Source organism: Poecilia formosa, unplaced genomic scaffold (assembly GCF_000485575.1).
Source record: "Poecilia formosa unplaced genomic scaffold, Poecilia_formosa-5.1.2 Scaffold34, whole genome shotgun sequence".
Taxonomy (NCBI): Eukaryota; Metazoa; Chordata; class Actinopteri; order Cyprinodontiformes; family Poeciliidae; genus Poecilia; species Poecilia formosa.
This window is the reverse complement of record NW_006799973.1, coordinates 569,208-583,497: the sequence shown is the minus strand read 5'-3', so window position 1 is coordinate 583,497 and position 14,290 is coordinate 569,208. Positions and strand designations below refer to the sequence as shown.

Below are 14,290 nucleotides of genomic sequence, written 5' to 3'. Positions count from 1 at the left end.
AGATTTTCACTTCAGTGACCAAACAAGCAGAACCAATTTTATCCTAAACGCAACGCAGTAAAGAAAGAATCAGTTGAGTCGATTACATTCAACCTTTAAGTGTTAAAACTTGTATCACAAGACATGAAGGGTGAAGTTAAAATTAATCGTCAAGATAAATAAATATGATGGTATTAATTAACATTTATATTTATTTCAAACAACTGGTACAATGTTATTTATCATGACAAGCATAAATTAAATGTTTTTTACTGTCTGACTTTGGTATCCTGTTTAATTTTTGTTTGATTTTACTTAACAAAAAATTTGATAAATCAAATTTGACCAAAAATTTGATTTGGTAAAGCAAATTTGATCATTTTGATAAGTTGTTAAAAATGTATTGAAAATGTTGATAATTTTAGAGAAAATGTTATCAAAGGTTTTATAAAATGTATCAAATTTTTCAAATTCAAAATTACTAAATTTTGAATTTATCAAATCAAATTGATACATTTTGAATTTGTCAAATAAAAATATCACTAAAACTAAGCAATCATTTTATTTTTATTGTTTGAAATTTAAATAAATCAAATTAAACAAAAAGTGATCAAGATACCAAAGTAAGACAGTAGAAAATACATCAAGTTTGCACTATTTATATTTTCTATTTTTAGTAATGGGAAAAAAATAAATCATAAATCGTATTTATCTGTGTACTGTTTAAGACAAAAGAACTGAATAATTTTCCACTGAATAAATATTTATCCACAGAAATGTCTTTAAACTATGATAAATAACCTTACCTGTAGTCCTCATTGACTATCAGTGTGTTGGCGGCCCAGCCAGGCGTGAAGGGGCTGGGCAACAAGCTGCTGGTGGGCACCACCGTGGGAACCACAGAGGGCGGGACGGGCGTCAGGGGCGTGATGGACGCCCCGCTGACGCTGCTGTCGTTTCCCGGCCCCGCCTCTACGCTGGACCGAGCCAGGGAGATGGAGGAGAGGAGGTTTATCACGTTCTCGGACAGCCTCCGGCAGTTCCGCGTCGACACCAGGAACGGCTTGCTGCCGGAAAACATCTCCTCCATGGAGCTGAGAGGGCCAGAGACGGAGAGCTGCAGTCCAGTAATGGTGTCTGAAATCTACGAGGGGAGGAGAGGAAGAGCGTGAGGACGAGCTGAGTGGGCTAAAAACCACAAAACAGCCATAGTGATGCTTATAATTGCACGTAAAAGTAGTAGAGAAGGAGACGGTGCTAATGCACTTATAACCTAAAACATCGTAGATTAGAGAGCAGCTTCCTTTTAGAAGGGGGCGTCTGAGTCAGAGCACCGAAAAGGGACTCTGCACATTTCTGTAACCAGGAGATTTCATCAATTAAGTCCCTAAAGTCCCCAAAAACTTTTCAGTGAGTCAAACTTAATCAAACCGATGAGCCGGGTGTTGATCATGGTGAAATAAACGTCTCCTAGCGAGACAGGAATGTGATCTCTACACGCAGAGCTCTATTGATTTGTATTTACACTTTTTTCTAACAGTCAGCACATCAACAGACTTTGTGTCAAGGTTTTTCTCTCACTTAATCTGTCATCTGTCTGAATCCTCCACCACAGAGATTAATCTGCTATTCTGCAGGCACAAATGGAAGCCTTTGCTTTTTAAATCTAATTTTTGTATCTAGTTTCCTGTAAATTAGCTTAGTTATGATTCAAATGGTAAACACTCAACGTTTATATCTGCAGCACTCACTAGATTACAGACGCCGCTTTTGAAAATGTGTAATTAGCCTTAAAATAATATTAATCTATTATTGCAGGAGACCACTCTCATGCTAAAAACATTGAGTACTGAAGACCTTCTGAACCTTTATCACAATCCTGCTCCCTGTCTGTGATGACAACATGAATCTGGGTCCTCATTCAGTCTGGTTTGTCACATTTTTGGTTGTTTTAAACTATTTTGGCTGTAAGTATAGGTACATTAAGCTGGGAAAGTGTTTTCTTGCAAAACTAAAACACATTTGTCTCACAAGAATTGCACGATCTACTTGTCTTTCCCATTTTGAGGACTGGCTGGAAGAAGTGGGCCTCGTTATCAACATATGATTTTACAGAAAATAGAAAATGATAGATTTCTGGGAAAAACAAAAAAAAGTTCTGACCAATTTTAAATGATCAATAAGTGTTTCAGTTCCATTTTTTCATAGATTTTTAAGGGCTGCCAACAGGTGAGGAAGTGTTCATTAAACAAATTACAGATTAGGAATTTCAAAAAAGTGAGATTATGCTGCTGCAATTCCAGACAAATTTATTTTCAGAACTTAGTGTTCAGTGGTATTTTTCATTCCTGCTCCTGTAGTGCATGTCCTGGAATCAATCAAACATTGATATGTTTTATGAAAGGACCTTAAGTTAGTTAATTTGTACTAAATAACACTTCATACAGTATGAGCAAATTGCTCAGGGCAGAAATCACAAATGGAGGAAAGATTCACTGCAAAGATTGCACATTCAATAATTAATCACATGACGAAAAGGTCACCTTACTGATACTCAAACCATATTTAGATTGCTTAGGATGATGCAGCTTTTTAACTTAATGTCACACATAAATATATCTGTACCAATGAAAATCCCAAATCCAATCTGTGTTGCTGTAGCTCATAGACATTCACCTCTGCTGTCACTTAGGCTGCGTTCACACTGCAGCACGAAGTGACCCAATTCCGATTTCTCCAATGTGAACTGCAAACGAACTGAAAGTGTCCCGCATGCGCAGTAGAGGACGCAGTGACGTCACACACGGAGCGCGTGCTCAGTGTTTGCGGAAGTAAGCATGGATGGTAAAGGTAAGCTTGCGATCGTCCGACTGGAGCTAGCACAGTAACAACTTAATCCTCATTATTGTCCGCCGTGGTTGTCTTTTTTTATTTTTTTTCGCGTGTGCGTATCAGGACGCAGAATAGTGACGTTTGTCGAGTATCAATGACGTTCGGGAAGTCGCATTCGAAAAAAATCCGACTTATTTTTCAAACTGTCATAAAAAGATCATATAGCTACAGGTCGCATTAAGGCAAAAATAAATAAAAATTAAATAAAAATCGGAATTAGGTCACTTCGGGCTGCGGTGTGAACGCAGCCGTTTTAGCATCATTATCCTGACCTCATGGAGGAGTGACATTTAGCAGTCTGACTCACAAACCGCTGCCAGGACAAATCGATAAGTTTGCATCTGATTCTTTTTCCTCTGTGAGGCTTACCACATGTGAATCTGCCCCTCTCTCCTCCCCACACAAACAAACAAACAAACAAACAAACAGCATCAAGCAGCGCAGATAAACACTCCGCACGACATTTTCCTGGGGCGGGGGGGAAGCAGCACTCACCAGCAGATCGATGGAAGCTAGCGTGTAATTGGCTGTGAGAAGAGACGAGGTCAACTGATACATCCCATCGTGAGCCTCGCTGTTGCCATAGAAACCGATGCCTATGGCAACACTGCAAAAAGGGGAGGGAGGGGGGTAAAGAAAAGCATGAGAACATTGTTGGAGGGTGACAGGCAGAAAGCAGGATAGAAGAGCAGATAAATGCAATGTTTAATTCAGTGTGTACATTTTAAATGAATGTGACACGGGGGAAGATGTGAAGTGCTTTGGATGAGCGTACCAAGAGTGAAGCAAAAGGGAAAGGAATAAACAGATGAAAGCAGCAATAAAACACGAAATCAGGCGCCTGGCTGTTAATGCATAAGCTCCAGGGGAGGGGGGAAATATTCAAAATGTTAAACATAGTGTTTACACATTTCTCCGTTATTCAAATATTCAGATTAAGGCACGGGCCAGATGTTCATCAAATCCCCTCGAACCCAGGAGAAATGGTATGACCCAATCCCCCACAAAATATGTGACCCAGATTAGAAAGCAAGCAGGGGAAATGGAGGAATATGTGTTTTTCATTCCAAGCTGCCAAATGTGAACCAAGCCAGCTAGATCCAAGCAAAGGCCAGCAGCTGAGGGCTCATATTAGGCATATTCAACATTATATTTGCTATTCATGCACAGAGAGCTTTCATGTTGAGCATCAGAGGAAGAGGCCCTAATATTTCATCGCAGTCCATAAGGGGGAGACACGAGCCACTCTATCATCCTGCAGTGTGTAAACGAGGACAACATTATGGCAGCTGAAATCAAATCTGCTGCACATCACCCCCCTGCAATACAGCGATACAGTCTGAACGCATGTAAAAGTACAGGAAGTGGAACGTAATGACCATTAAAAGTATTAAAGTGCACTTTGATTTCCTTGCACCTCACAGATGGCTGAAGCTTTGGATGTAGAGCTGAGCTTCCCCTGAGTGACTCATTCTTCCATTATACAAGAGGCGCGTGTTGGACAGATGTCAAGCAGTGTTTCTGAGCACTGTACGATAACCACAATGTGCAGACTCGATGAAAGCACAATCAGCGGAGATGTGGGGGGAACAACTGGTGGGTAAAGGACCAGCGGTTTCTGCGCTGGTACGCTCCGCACACGTAGTGCTGTGGCAGGCTGCGGTTGGGAAATAGGAAAATAACATGACTGTGTGGAAAACTGAAAGCCACATGATGGAAGTGATGATGTGCGACCTGTGATTCACAGTCGGATGTTTGCACTTTTTACTGCTCAGTATAATCTCAGCCACCTAAATGCGGCTTAATGTCATGCTTTTCTTATTTTTTTCTCTCTCTTTTTTTTGGATTTCCTCATTTTTTGCGTGCTGTTTTGCTCTGTCACGCTGATCAAAGAGAATTCAAGAGGAAATTCAGCTTACAATGAGTCTGCGATGACTCACCGACTCAGTATTTTTAGAAATAAGTTGACACTGTTTGAATGAGGCTTAGTGCTAATGCACTTTGAGGTACTTCCACACTTACTTCACTTTCCAGACAATGTGGCTGCTTCTAACAGTGTTAATGTTTACTTATGCAGTTATGCACCAATGCTGAAGAACAGCCAGACACTGTGGTAACATTAAAAGCAATTTAAAACCACTGAAGGATTGGCTCTGGACTATTATGACTTCAGTTCCTCTTTTCTTCTGTTGCAACACATCCTCAATTAGTCATTGTTAGCTTTGGGATTGGCATTAAGAAAGATATGTACTGTTAAAAAAGTACCAGTATTATCCCCTTGACAAATCTAATGTGTTTTTGCTTCTTTTGTTGCTCAAGTGATATAATTACACTGCAGAAACACAAAACCTTACCAGGTATCTTTGGTCTAGTTTCTAGTGTAAATACTGTATCTTAGAACATTTGAAATAAGACAAAATTAACTTATAACTAAGTTGTAAGTTTGTTTTAAGTAATCCGTTCTTCACTGTTGATGAAGAAGATTATTTAACAAGACATTTTTCCCATGTTATAAACAAAATAATCTGCCACTGGCACAAGCACCTTTTTGTCAATATTAAGGAACTTTTTACTGAAAACAAGCTCCAATATTTTTCTGAAAAGTCCCTTATAAGATAGTGTTGTCTTATTTCAAGTTTACTAAGATATTTGTACTTGAAACTCAAAGTTACTTGGTGAGATTTAGTTTTTTTTTTTAGTGTAAACAACAGCTGATTCCACATGATGATAACCAAAGCTAGCAAAACCACTATTTTTTTAATTATATAAGCATTTTAAGACAAAAAAACCCAAACTGGCTCAGGGTGAAAAACTGATTACATCTGCTCTTAAATTGGGAATTATCTGTCATTATAATTATTATGTTTTCTTGAGCAGGTTAGGAGAGGTTTACAGGCTATACTAAACCTGTTCACTACATTTTTTTTTTTACCTAAAATTGGAAATCATTATTACATAACGGAAATCATAGAGTAGATCTTTGAAAAGCAGAAATAAAGCCTCCTGCACGACTAACAAGTGGTTTCTGAATAATAAGTCAACAACTCTTTTACATTCTATTCTATTCTATGCAGCACATACAGTGGTAAAACCAGCTGACCAGACATGCTGGGCATTTGCTTGGGTTGCTAGGTAACAGCACTGGGCTTCGTTTGGGTTGCTAGGTAACAGGGCAGTGCCTGCCAAATGTGACTTAATTTTCAGGAGGTTTTTTGAAACAGCTGAAAGAAAAAAAACATTAACTTATTGTCAAGAAAGAGCTTGGTGGTTTTTTGTAAGTGTCTTGGAATTTATTTGGAAGCAGCTAAAACCCAAATGGAAGTATAAAAACATGTAAAAAGTGATTTTTTTCTTCATATAGGTCTCCTTTAAAAAAACAACAAACAAAAAAAAACAGATTTCCAAGTTTAATCTTTCTGTTTTATTGTATTTTCCAAAAATATAGCTGGGTTGCATATAGAATGAAATATTGTATTGCAATTTGTATTCCCTCACTTAATGCATAATGTAAAATGTGTCATTTTGTAAAAAAAAACAAAACAAAAAAACAAACACTCCAAATGTGTGACTTTTTCTTGCAACAGTTTTTTGTAAATCTCTGTAGTGCTGATGAAGCCCGGCGTCCGCCTCTCACCAGCACAGCGTAACAGCCGCCACCGCCACCCACGTGACGCAGCAGATGCCCCTCCCCTTCTTCCCGCTGTAACCATGACCCGTGCTGCCGTCTTCATCATCGTCCTCCTCCTCCGAACCCTCGCTCCGGTCCCCGCGGTGACAGCAGCAGTAATGTATGAGGAAGGACAGGACCACCAGGAGGGAGATGACGAGAGCGATGGCCGATAGACTGGACAGAATGAGCAGAGTCTGCGGGTTAAAAAAAGACGAGAGAAGAGGGGGAGGGGGAGAACAGCAGATGAACTGGGATGTGTTGGGGGGAAAAAGTCATTTTAATTCAAGTAATTATTATAACCTGCTAGCCAGCTACACTAGCCAGAGACTGAGCACCAAAACGAACCACAAATCGGAAATCACTTCTGTCTGTAGCCATCAGATTAAACAATACGCAACTGAGTGTCTAAGTCTGTCATTTATAGACAGTATTTCTATGTGTATTCTTGTTATTATTTCATTTATTTTATATTTAGACATATTTGACTAACACACTTGTGTATATGTTTCATAAATGTGATATTTCTTATGGTTAGTTTTGTATTTATTAATATTCAACACCTTGGATGGAGTAGTTCTTGTATTCTATGCTACGCTACGCTACATTATGCTATGCTATGCTATTCTATGCTGTTCTATTCTAGTCTAGTGTATTCTAGTCTGGTCTATTGTAATAAAGATGATTAATTTGAGAACGTTGAACTCTAGAGCCGATCAGCAGGAGTATACTTCAAACACATAATGTAAATGCTTTAACAGATTTTAAAAATCCTGCAAACTTGAGGTAATTGTTTGTCTTCTATCCTTATTTCAGAGGCTTTCAGCTCTAAAGCCTTGATGTCTCTCTGCTCTGTGATGAATTTCAACGCCACTAAGCCATATCAGGCTCTGCTTTTGACCAGGCTCCATGTCACAAAGTCAACATCACTGAAAGGCATTTTGCTCCGACACATTACCGCAGCATTATCCTTCATCCATCTGCCCGTCTGTCACTCCTCCACCTTACTCCCTCTGTCTCACCTCCTGTTCTCAGACTCCCCTCCCCGCCCCAGCCGTTTCCCTCACGTTCTCCCGCTCTCGTTCTCCTCTCCCCCCACTCTGCCGTCTCTTTCTTTCTTTCTTTCTTTCTATCCACACCACTGAATCTCTATTAATAATCTGTGACCTACTTAAATACATTCGCTGCCACTCTCTCCGGCTCCCCGCTCTAACTCTGTTCGCCTTTCCCTCTCTGCCCAGTTTTCCGCTCATCAACCTCCACGTATTACTCATCACCACTCTCATCCCATCTCTCTCTCTCTCTTTCTCCATTTCTCTGTCTCCAAGCACTTTTGGTCTCTTTTGTCTTTCTGTTCTGCAGAATAATTTCTGCTCTTCCTTCCCCAGCCCACCTCCTTTTTTTTTGTACCATGGAGTAGTCACCAATGGAAGCTGAACCAAAAGGATTGAAATTTAGCTTTTTGCTGCAGAAATGCCTCCATCATCCAAACAAAAGCAACTGTGGAAACATGCAACCTCAAATTGCTTTACGTAGCTCCAGTTTGCACAGAAACACTGCAATATATCAGCAAAGAAGAGCTGGGCAAGAGTTGAGAGGTAATTGCACGGCTCAATGCAATCTTCCCTCCTGTAACTGGGTCCATTAATAAACAAGGACAAGAGGTTTAAATGCCTTTAAATGCTGTTGTGATGGATCTGCAGGTTTTTATGGAGCAATTAAGAGTCTTTCTGGACAAGCAGTCCATCATCCCACGAACATGTACGAAACTGTACCTGCATACACATAAACAGTGGGTTTACAAGGCGGTTGTGGTGAGAGCCCATTACCTGCTGGTACTCCCAGCTATCGGGGGCGAAGATGTTGTCCCTCATCTGCATGCTGAGGTCCAGCCGGGGCAGGGCGTGACACATTCTCACCCATATCGAAGGAGAATAGCTGGGAACTGTGATCATGGCGGCCATTTTCCACTGCCAGCGGTCCCCTCCGCCACCCTGCAGGAGGGAAGATACAGAGATCAGTTGGACCTGGATGTGGGGTAAGAACTAAAAAGAAGGAAAAAGGGAGTTGCAGGAGTGAAGGTTTTCCTAAGTGCATCTTGGGTGCAACGCTGCAGAGATGATGAGGTCTTAGCGTCTCAGAATCGTTCTGATAGGTGATCAACTGGAGGGAGGTCTGGTAGAATCGGTTCAATTCGGGACCAAAATTGCGACATTTGTTACATTTTCAGCTACCGTGGTTTGATTTCACGCTGCACCGTGTTAAACAAACCAAAACCTCTAAAAAACCTGTTTACCTGCTCACCTGTGGTGGCGCTGCATCAAGAACCACAGAAGGAAACGACACAAAAACCTCTGAAGAAGACAAGAGTGCAACTTCCATCTTCATGAAATGTAAACTAAAATGTAGTTGCATCAGATTTTAGCAGTCGTAGGATTTTACTTTTGTCTTTGGTAAAATACCATTTTTCTCTGTAGAGTTAGACACTGACATTTGCTCTGGTTGTATTTACCTAGAATGCCATGCACTATAGTCCACTTCCTGCTTTTGAAGCGACCTCTGGTCCACTTGGCATTCACACTGCATTCAAACTGCACCAGAGTTCACTTCAAACAAAACGAGACCAAGCTTTGCAGGCAGACCTATGTTCAGTTGTGCATTCACACCTACCCAAACAAATTGGACCTTTTAGACAAATGTGCTAGAGTTCGACTAAAGAGCACTGAACAGAGCTGGTGTGAATGCATCCTTAGATGTTTCTATTGCTCCGACACTAGAGGTTCTTCTAAAGGTAACTTCAACTTCTGTTGTTCTGCAGAGACCTGCAAATTATCCATCAAGTGAAACCTTTGAGTGCTACAGCAACAGAACATGTGTGTGTTTTGCAGCATATTTAATCTGTATCTGTATTTCCCAAGTTTTTAATTGCAAAAGACTACTTCTTCATTTTAGAGTCTTTTAGTCAAATGATTCCCTAAGTTGAGATGTTTAAAATCCCTCTTTGTGTTGTAATCATGTTAATTTGATATCCAGGGATGATTAAAAACCCTGACAGAAATTATACAGTAACATATAATTCATAATTTCTCCCCACTGCTGCTCCTTTCAGCTGTATGAATTAAAACTGAACTCCTCCTTTATGGATCCTTTAGTCAAACCCTTACTGCAAGTCGAACTGGCGAGATGTTTCAGAGCAGGCAGCTGGAATCACAAAACTAAAAGGGGGGTAACTTACAACTCAATATGCTTTAGATATATGTGCGAAATTTAGCAGATTCAGTGCTTTAAACACAAAAAAACCCTACTGTGCACCAACCCGGTGCTTCGTGGAGCTGCTTCTGTCTGTGTTTGTATCATATCACTACCACACATTCTTAAAGAAACCTGGTCCCTCTCCCTGCAGTCATTACAGCTTCATGATTACCTTCCAAGGTGGACCAGAGATGGAAGATCTTTTTCTGGTTTTCACCTCCTGTGCAATCATGTCACAGTTTTTTACGTTGACCATGAAGCAAACAGAACGGACACAGATCAGGTAAGAACGATCCGAACAGAGCTTGCACTAGAAACCCCAACTGGATCAGTTTTCATTGGTTTTTCCACATCTGCCTTGACTTGTTCTGACTCTGACACCAAGACAAATTCAAAGATCCTCATAGAAGTTAGTAGATAGATTTGCTTTGGAAAGAGATGTGAGAGGAACAAAATGTTTTTTGTTTTTTTTTAGATTGATGACCAGTAACTGGAAAGTCTGAATCAGAAAATATCCAATTTTATATTTAAGCACTACGGCATCGGGCTGACAGAATGGGAGAAGTTGTTGCTGAGCAAAGAGCTACTTTTAATATCAATGAGATGCTTCAGAATAAAACAAATCTCCATTATCCATTTGAGTTTTCACATTGTGTAAAGAAACATGCTGGGTTTGACATGCATGCTGATAAGGTTCTGGAAATCTCATTTACAGCAAGTAAATAAGATACACAGAGATTGTTTTAGTAACACTAGGTGCACCCAAAGTGTCTATTGTTAATTTAAGATGCTAAATCAGTTCGTATTTTCTTTAAAATATTAGTAAAAACCTGCTCTCTCACACACAATGTGTCACCTCTGCTCCTAATCAAATTAGGACCTCATATTACAGGATAGCTAGAAAATAGTATTTGTAATGCTATCTTTATATTATTTTTATAGCTCTTAAACAGAAATTAGAATAAGCTGTATTCAATATAAACGCAAAATTCCAATTACACCTCCAGTTTAAAGCTCCGATTTTCTAATTGATCCAAATTCAGACTCTTTTTCTTAATTTTGAGATAGCTGGTTGATTGTTTATTCACCTCTGTTTTCATTGAAATCCTTGAGACGGTTCATAAAACCAGTGGCAATTATGAATTCAGTGGTGAGATGATAATAACTGGACAAATGAATAAATGATACAGAATGATCCTACAATGTTCTGCATTCATATCATCCCAAAGCCGGTCAATGGGGGCGAAGAGGGAGGTCAGACCCGGTTAATTAAAACACACAGAGGAACCGTCACGATAAAGATGGAGGCAACAGGAGGGGCATGAAGGAGGCACCACAGATTAGGAGTTCATAAGATGAGAAAACAGGGAGAACCATTTATACATGGTTACAGAGCTCTGAACTGTACAGCTCCACATCACTAAGCTGTATTCAAAGTAACAACAAATCATTCAATAAATAAAACTTTCAGCATGCACAATGTTCCACTTTATCTCTGTTCCTATTGATTCCTCACACAGTGGCGGCTCAGACGAGGCCAGACCTCTGCGAGCTCAATACAGTGCATGGTAAAAGTTTTGATTCTGCCACTTGTCACATTCGACGACGCCCACAACAGTGTCACCATTCAGATTTGGGTTGGGTTACGGGCCGAGAACAAGTTAACAGATCGCCCACAGGCCAGACAGGGCCCCGCTCTAAGCCCATTACAGTAAGCCTGTTCACCTTAATGGGTCCAGCAGCCCAACTGTCACAAATCAAATCACTGCCAGCACTCCATTTCTCTTATTAAATCTGTGCCGAACATGTTGGCTCAAATCACATCACATCCATCCACCCATACCTCAGCGGTGTAAACACACGTGAGCGCTCTGGTGTGTAAACACGATGGGTGAATTAATGAGATTATTTCACTTAAAGCTTTGTGAGAGACATTTATTCAACTTTGAGCATGAAAACATGGAAGAGGTGCAACAATATGCCATTAACTCATGTTAAAGTGATATTTTATATCAATCTTTCAAATTCAGTCATCTCAGTTTGTTTCATCACAGAAGACAAACTGGTTTTATCTGGTTGTGCCAACTGACAGCACCTTTAGCTTTGCTTGGTAAAAAAAACCAGCTGCTTGCTCTACGCTTCGTTTTGTATAGATGGCGTTTTAGGGTCAGTGCTGATGGACAAAAGGAGTAAAAGGTGTATTCTGAGATTTTCAAAGTAATCTCAGAAACTTTCTAGAAAAGAATTTGACATTTTCTGATCTTGTAAAGCGAAAGGTTTTGACACTTGGACATATTCTGAGTTTCGAAAATTGAATTTTTATTATTTTTGGATCTCAGAAAACTCCCAAGCTTTTTCTAGCAAATTTGAGATTAATCTTAAAATTTCAGCATTTTTTATTTTTTTTTTGTGTGTTCCCGTTTGACTCAGTGCCGTGGATTTGGAAAATCCTAAACCTTACGCAGTATCTATGATGCTCATCTAAAAGCAAGGACGGAGCGGCGCTGGTCACCTTAATGGCTATATCTGTTCAATCCAGTTGCTTGTAAAAACAAAAAACAAAAACAAATTGAAGTAGCAGCAACTTGATTTATTTATAGCCGTCAAGATGCGATGAAGGCTTGCAGAGAATGGTGTGGAATAAAAATTATATCCAGTGTGGAGCAATTGTTTGGATGTTAGATGAAAATGAAATGACTGCGCCAATCATCTCTGTGTGCACAGCAGCAGATCGGCTACAGCAGCAGAAAACCACAAAGGGAGGAACTCAAAGTGTGGCTCCATCCTGCCCTGTCTGACTGGTTCGGGCTGCTGGCAGGCAGTGCGGCAGTGTTGGAGGTTTTCTTCGCACACTTTGATCCCCTCAGTACCAAGTGAGCTTCACTTAAATGCCACAGCCTCCCTAAGTATTATGTACGTCTCTTTGTGACCACAGAGTACCTCCAGCAGGAAAACACACTTTGTCAAAAACCTCAGATCATCTCAAACTGGTTTCTTGGACTTGACAATAGCCTTCACAAAGCGGAGCTGGTTAGAGAACCCAAAAGCTGTACTCAAGTAAGAGCAACACCACTTCAACAGATTTTTATGAAATGTCCAAGAAATTGCTCAAGAAAGAGTAGAAAAGTATTTTATTAAAAGTCAGTGAGCTGAGTAACCGATCAGAACTGATTTAATAAAAATGATGTCATCGCACAAAATATAAAGCTGTGTCCAAATTCTGGTATTTTAAAGACTAAAATAAATACATAAAAAATCAGATATATAAGGTGATTGAAGGATAATAGATTCAAGCAGCTCTTTAAAAAAAAAGAAGAAAAAAATTAAACCAGAATGGGGTAAAGTCCTTTCAGTCCCAAATAGCACAGCACTCTCAACAGATAAGAAAAAACAAACAAGAAGCCTCACTTTAACTTCAGCTGAAGGTGTGTCCGTATCGTTTTTTGTTTTATCATCATTCAGTGAAGTTACTCACAATGGGTAGAGTATCCAGAAATTTTACTCAAGTAAGAGTAGAGACACTTCATAATAATATTACTCAAAGTAAAATGTACAGTTAAAAAGTTACTCAAGTAAATGCAACTAGTTACTTCCCAACTCTGCAGCACATTCAACAGATCTGGATCCAGTTGGCCACACTGGATTCATGGATCTGCATTTGTCGAATATGAAGCCACTGTGACGCCGTCGTGTCAACATGAATTAAAATCTCATGAGGAACGTTTCCCTCACCTCGCTGAATCTGAGCTGTGAATAATTAACGCAGTAGTACCGAGATGTACCTATTAAAGTGACCACTGACTGTGCTGGAGTTGTGCTAGAGTCCTTTTCCATTGATAAACCTACAGACCAGTTATTGATGTGATCAAACCCTCCCTAAAGCACTTCTGTTCTCACAGTTTCTGACTTTTAAAGACTCGCGTTATTGATCCACTTATCTTACCTCAGACTCCATTTTCATGTTTGTCATGGAGCCAGTGTAATCCACTTTAAATTGATTGATTTTCAGACAGAACCAAAGAACATCATGTGAGTAGCTGTCCACAAAGCAGACTCTTCCCAAAACTCTGTCTGCAGCCAAGACGTGCTGAACAACTCCAGCCTTTTGACAAAAGAATCTGTGGGATTAAGACACGAACCTCTTGGTTTTAGACGTTTTAAATTTAGTGCTTTTCTTTGCAAATCCAGCGTGCTGGACTCACAACTCTTGAAGGTAATTTAAAGTTGCTCACCTGTTCAGACTGGGGCTAACCCCCAACCAAATGGTACAAATGTTTGGATTCCTGCAGTAACAGGTGTGGCTGTGAAAAAGCAACCAATCCATTTGCTTTGGACATTTTCTGCTTCATGACATACTTAGAAGGTTTTTCACACCCTGAATGAAGCCTAGAATGTGAACCTTTACTTTTTGTTTTTTTTTTCTTCCTCAGTGCAGAAAAGATTAATTCCAATAAAAACAGCAAATATGATGAATTTGATGAGATCTGGAGGCTTTTCCTG

At 39.9% G+C, this 14,290-nt stretch overlaps 1 protein-coding gene and 1 long non-coding RNA gene across 4 annotated transcripts in view; one reads left to right on the top strand and one right to left on the bottom strand.

Moving 5' to 3' along the window:
- ttyh1 (tweety family member 1) overlaps positions 1 to 14,290 on the bottom strand; it is a 28,368-nt gene that overhangs the window by 9,935 nt on the left and 4,143 nt on the right. For all 3 annotated transcript variants that reach the window (XM_016670446.1, XM_007550001.2, XM_007550002.2), the window contains 4 exons: positions 8,368 to 8,532; positions 6,506 to 6,735; positions 3,367 to 3,478; positions 786 to 1,123 (listed from right to left, as the gene is read on the bottom strand). In XM_016670446.1, the coding sequence (XP_016525932.1) occupies positions 786 to 1,123; positions 3,367 to 3,478; positions 6,506 to 6,735; positions 8,368 to 8,502 (815 nt within the window). In that variant the 5' untranslated portion in view covers positions 8,503 to 8,532. The remainder of the gene's footprint in view (positions 1 to 785; positions 1,124 to 3,366; positions 3,479 to 6,505; positions 6,736 to 8,367; positions 8,533 to 14,290) is intronic.
- LOC107835984 (uncharacterized) lies at positions 5,455 to 6,092 on the top strand. The gene is made up of 2 exons (XR_001661826.1): positions 5,455 to 6,003; positions 6,036 to 6,092. It is a non-coding gene; the product is annotated as an uncharacterized LOC107835984 (long non-coding RNA).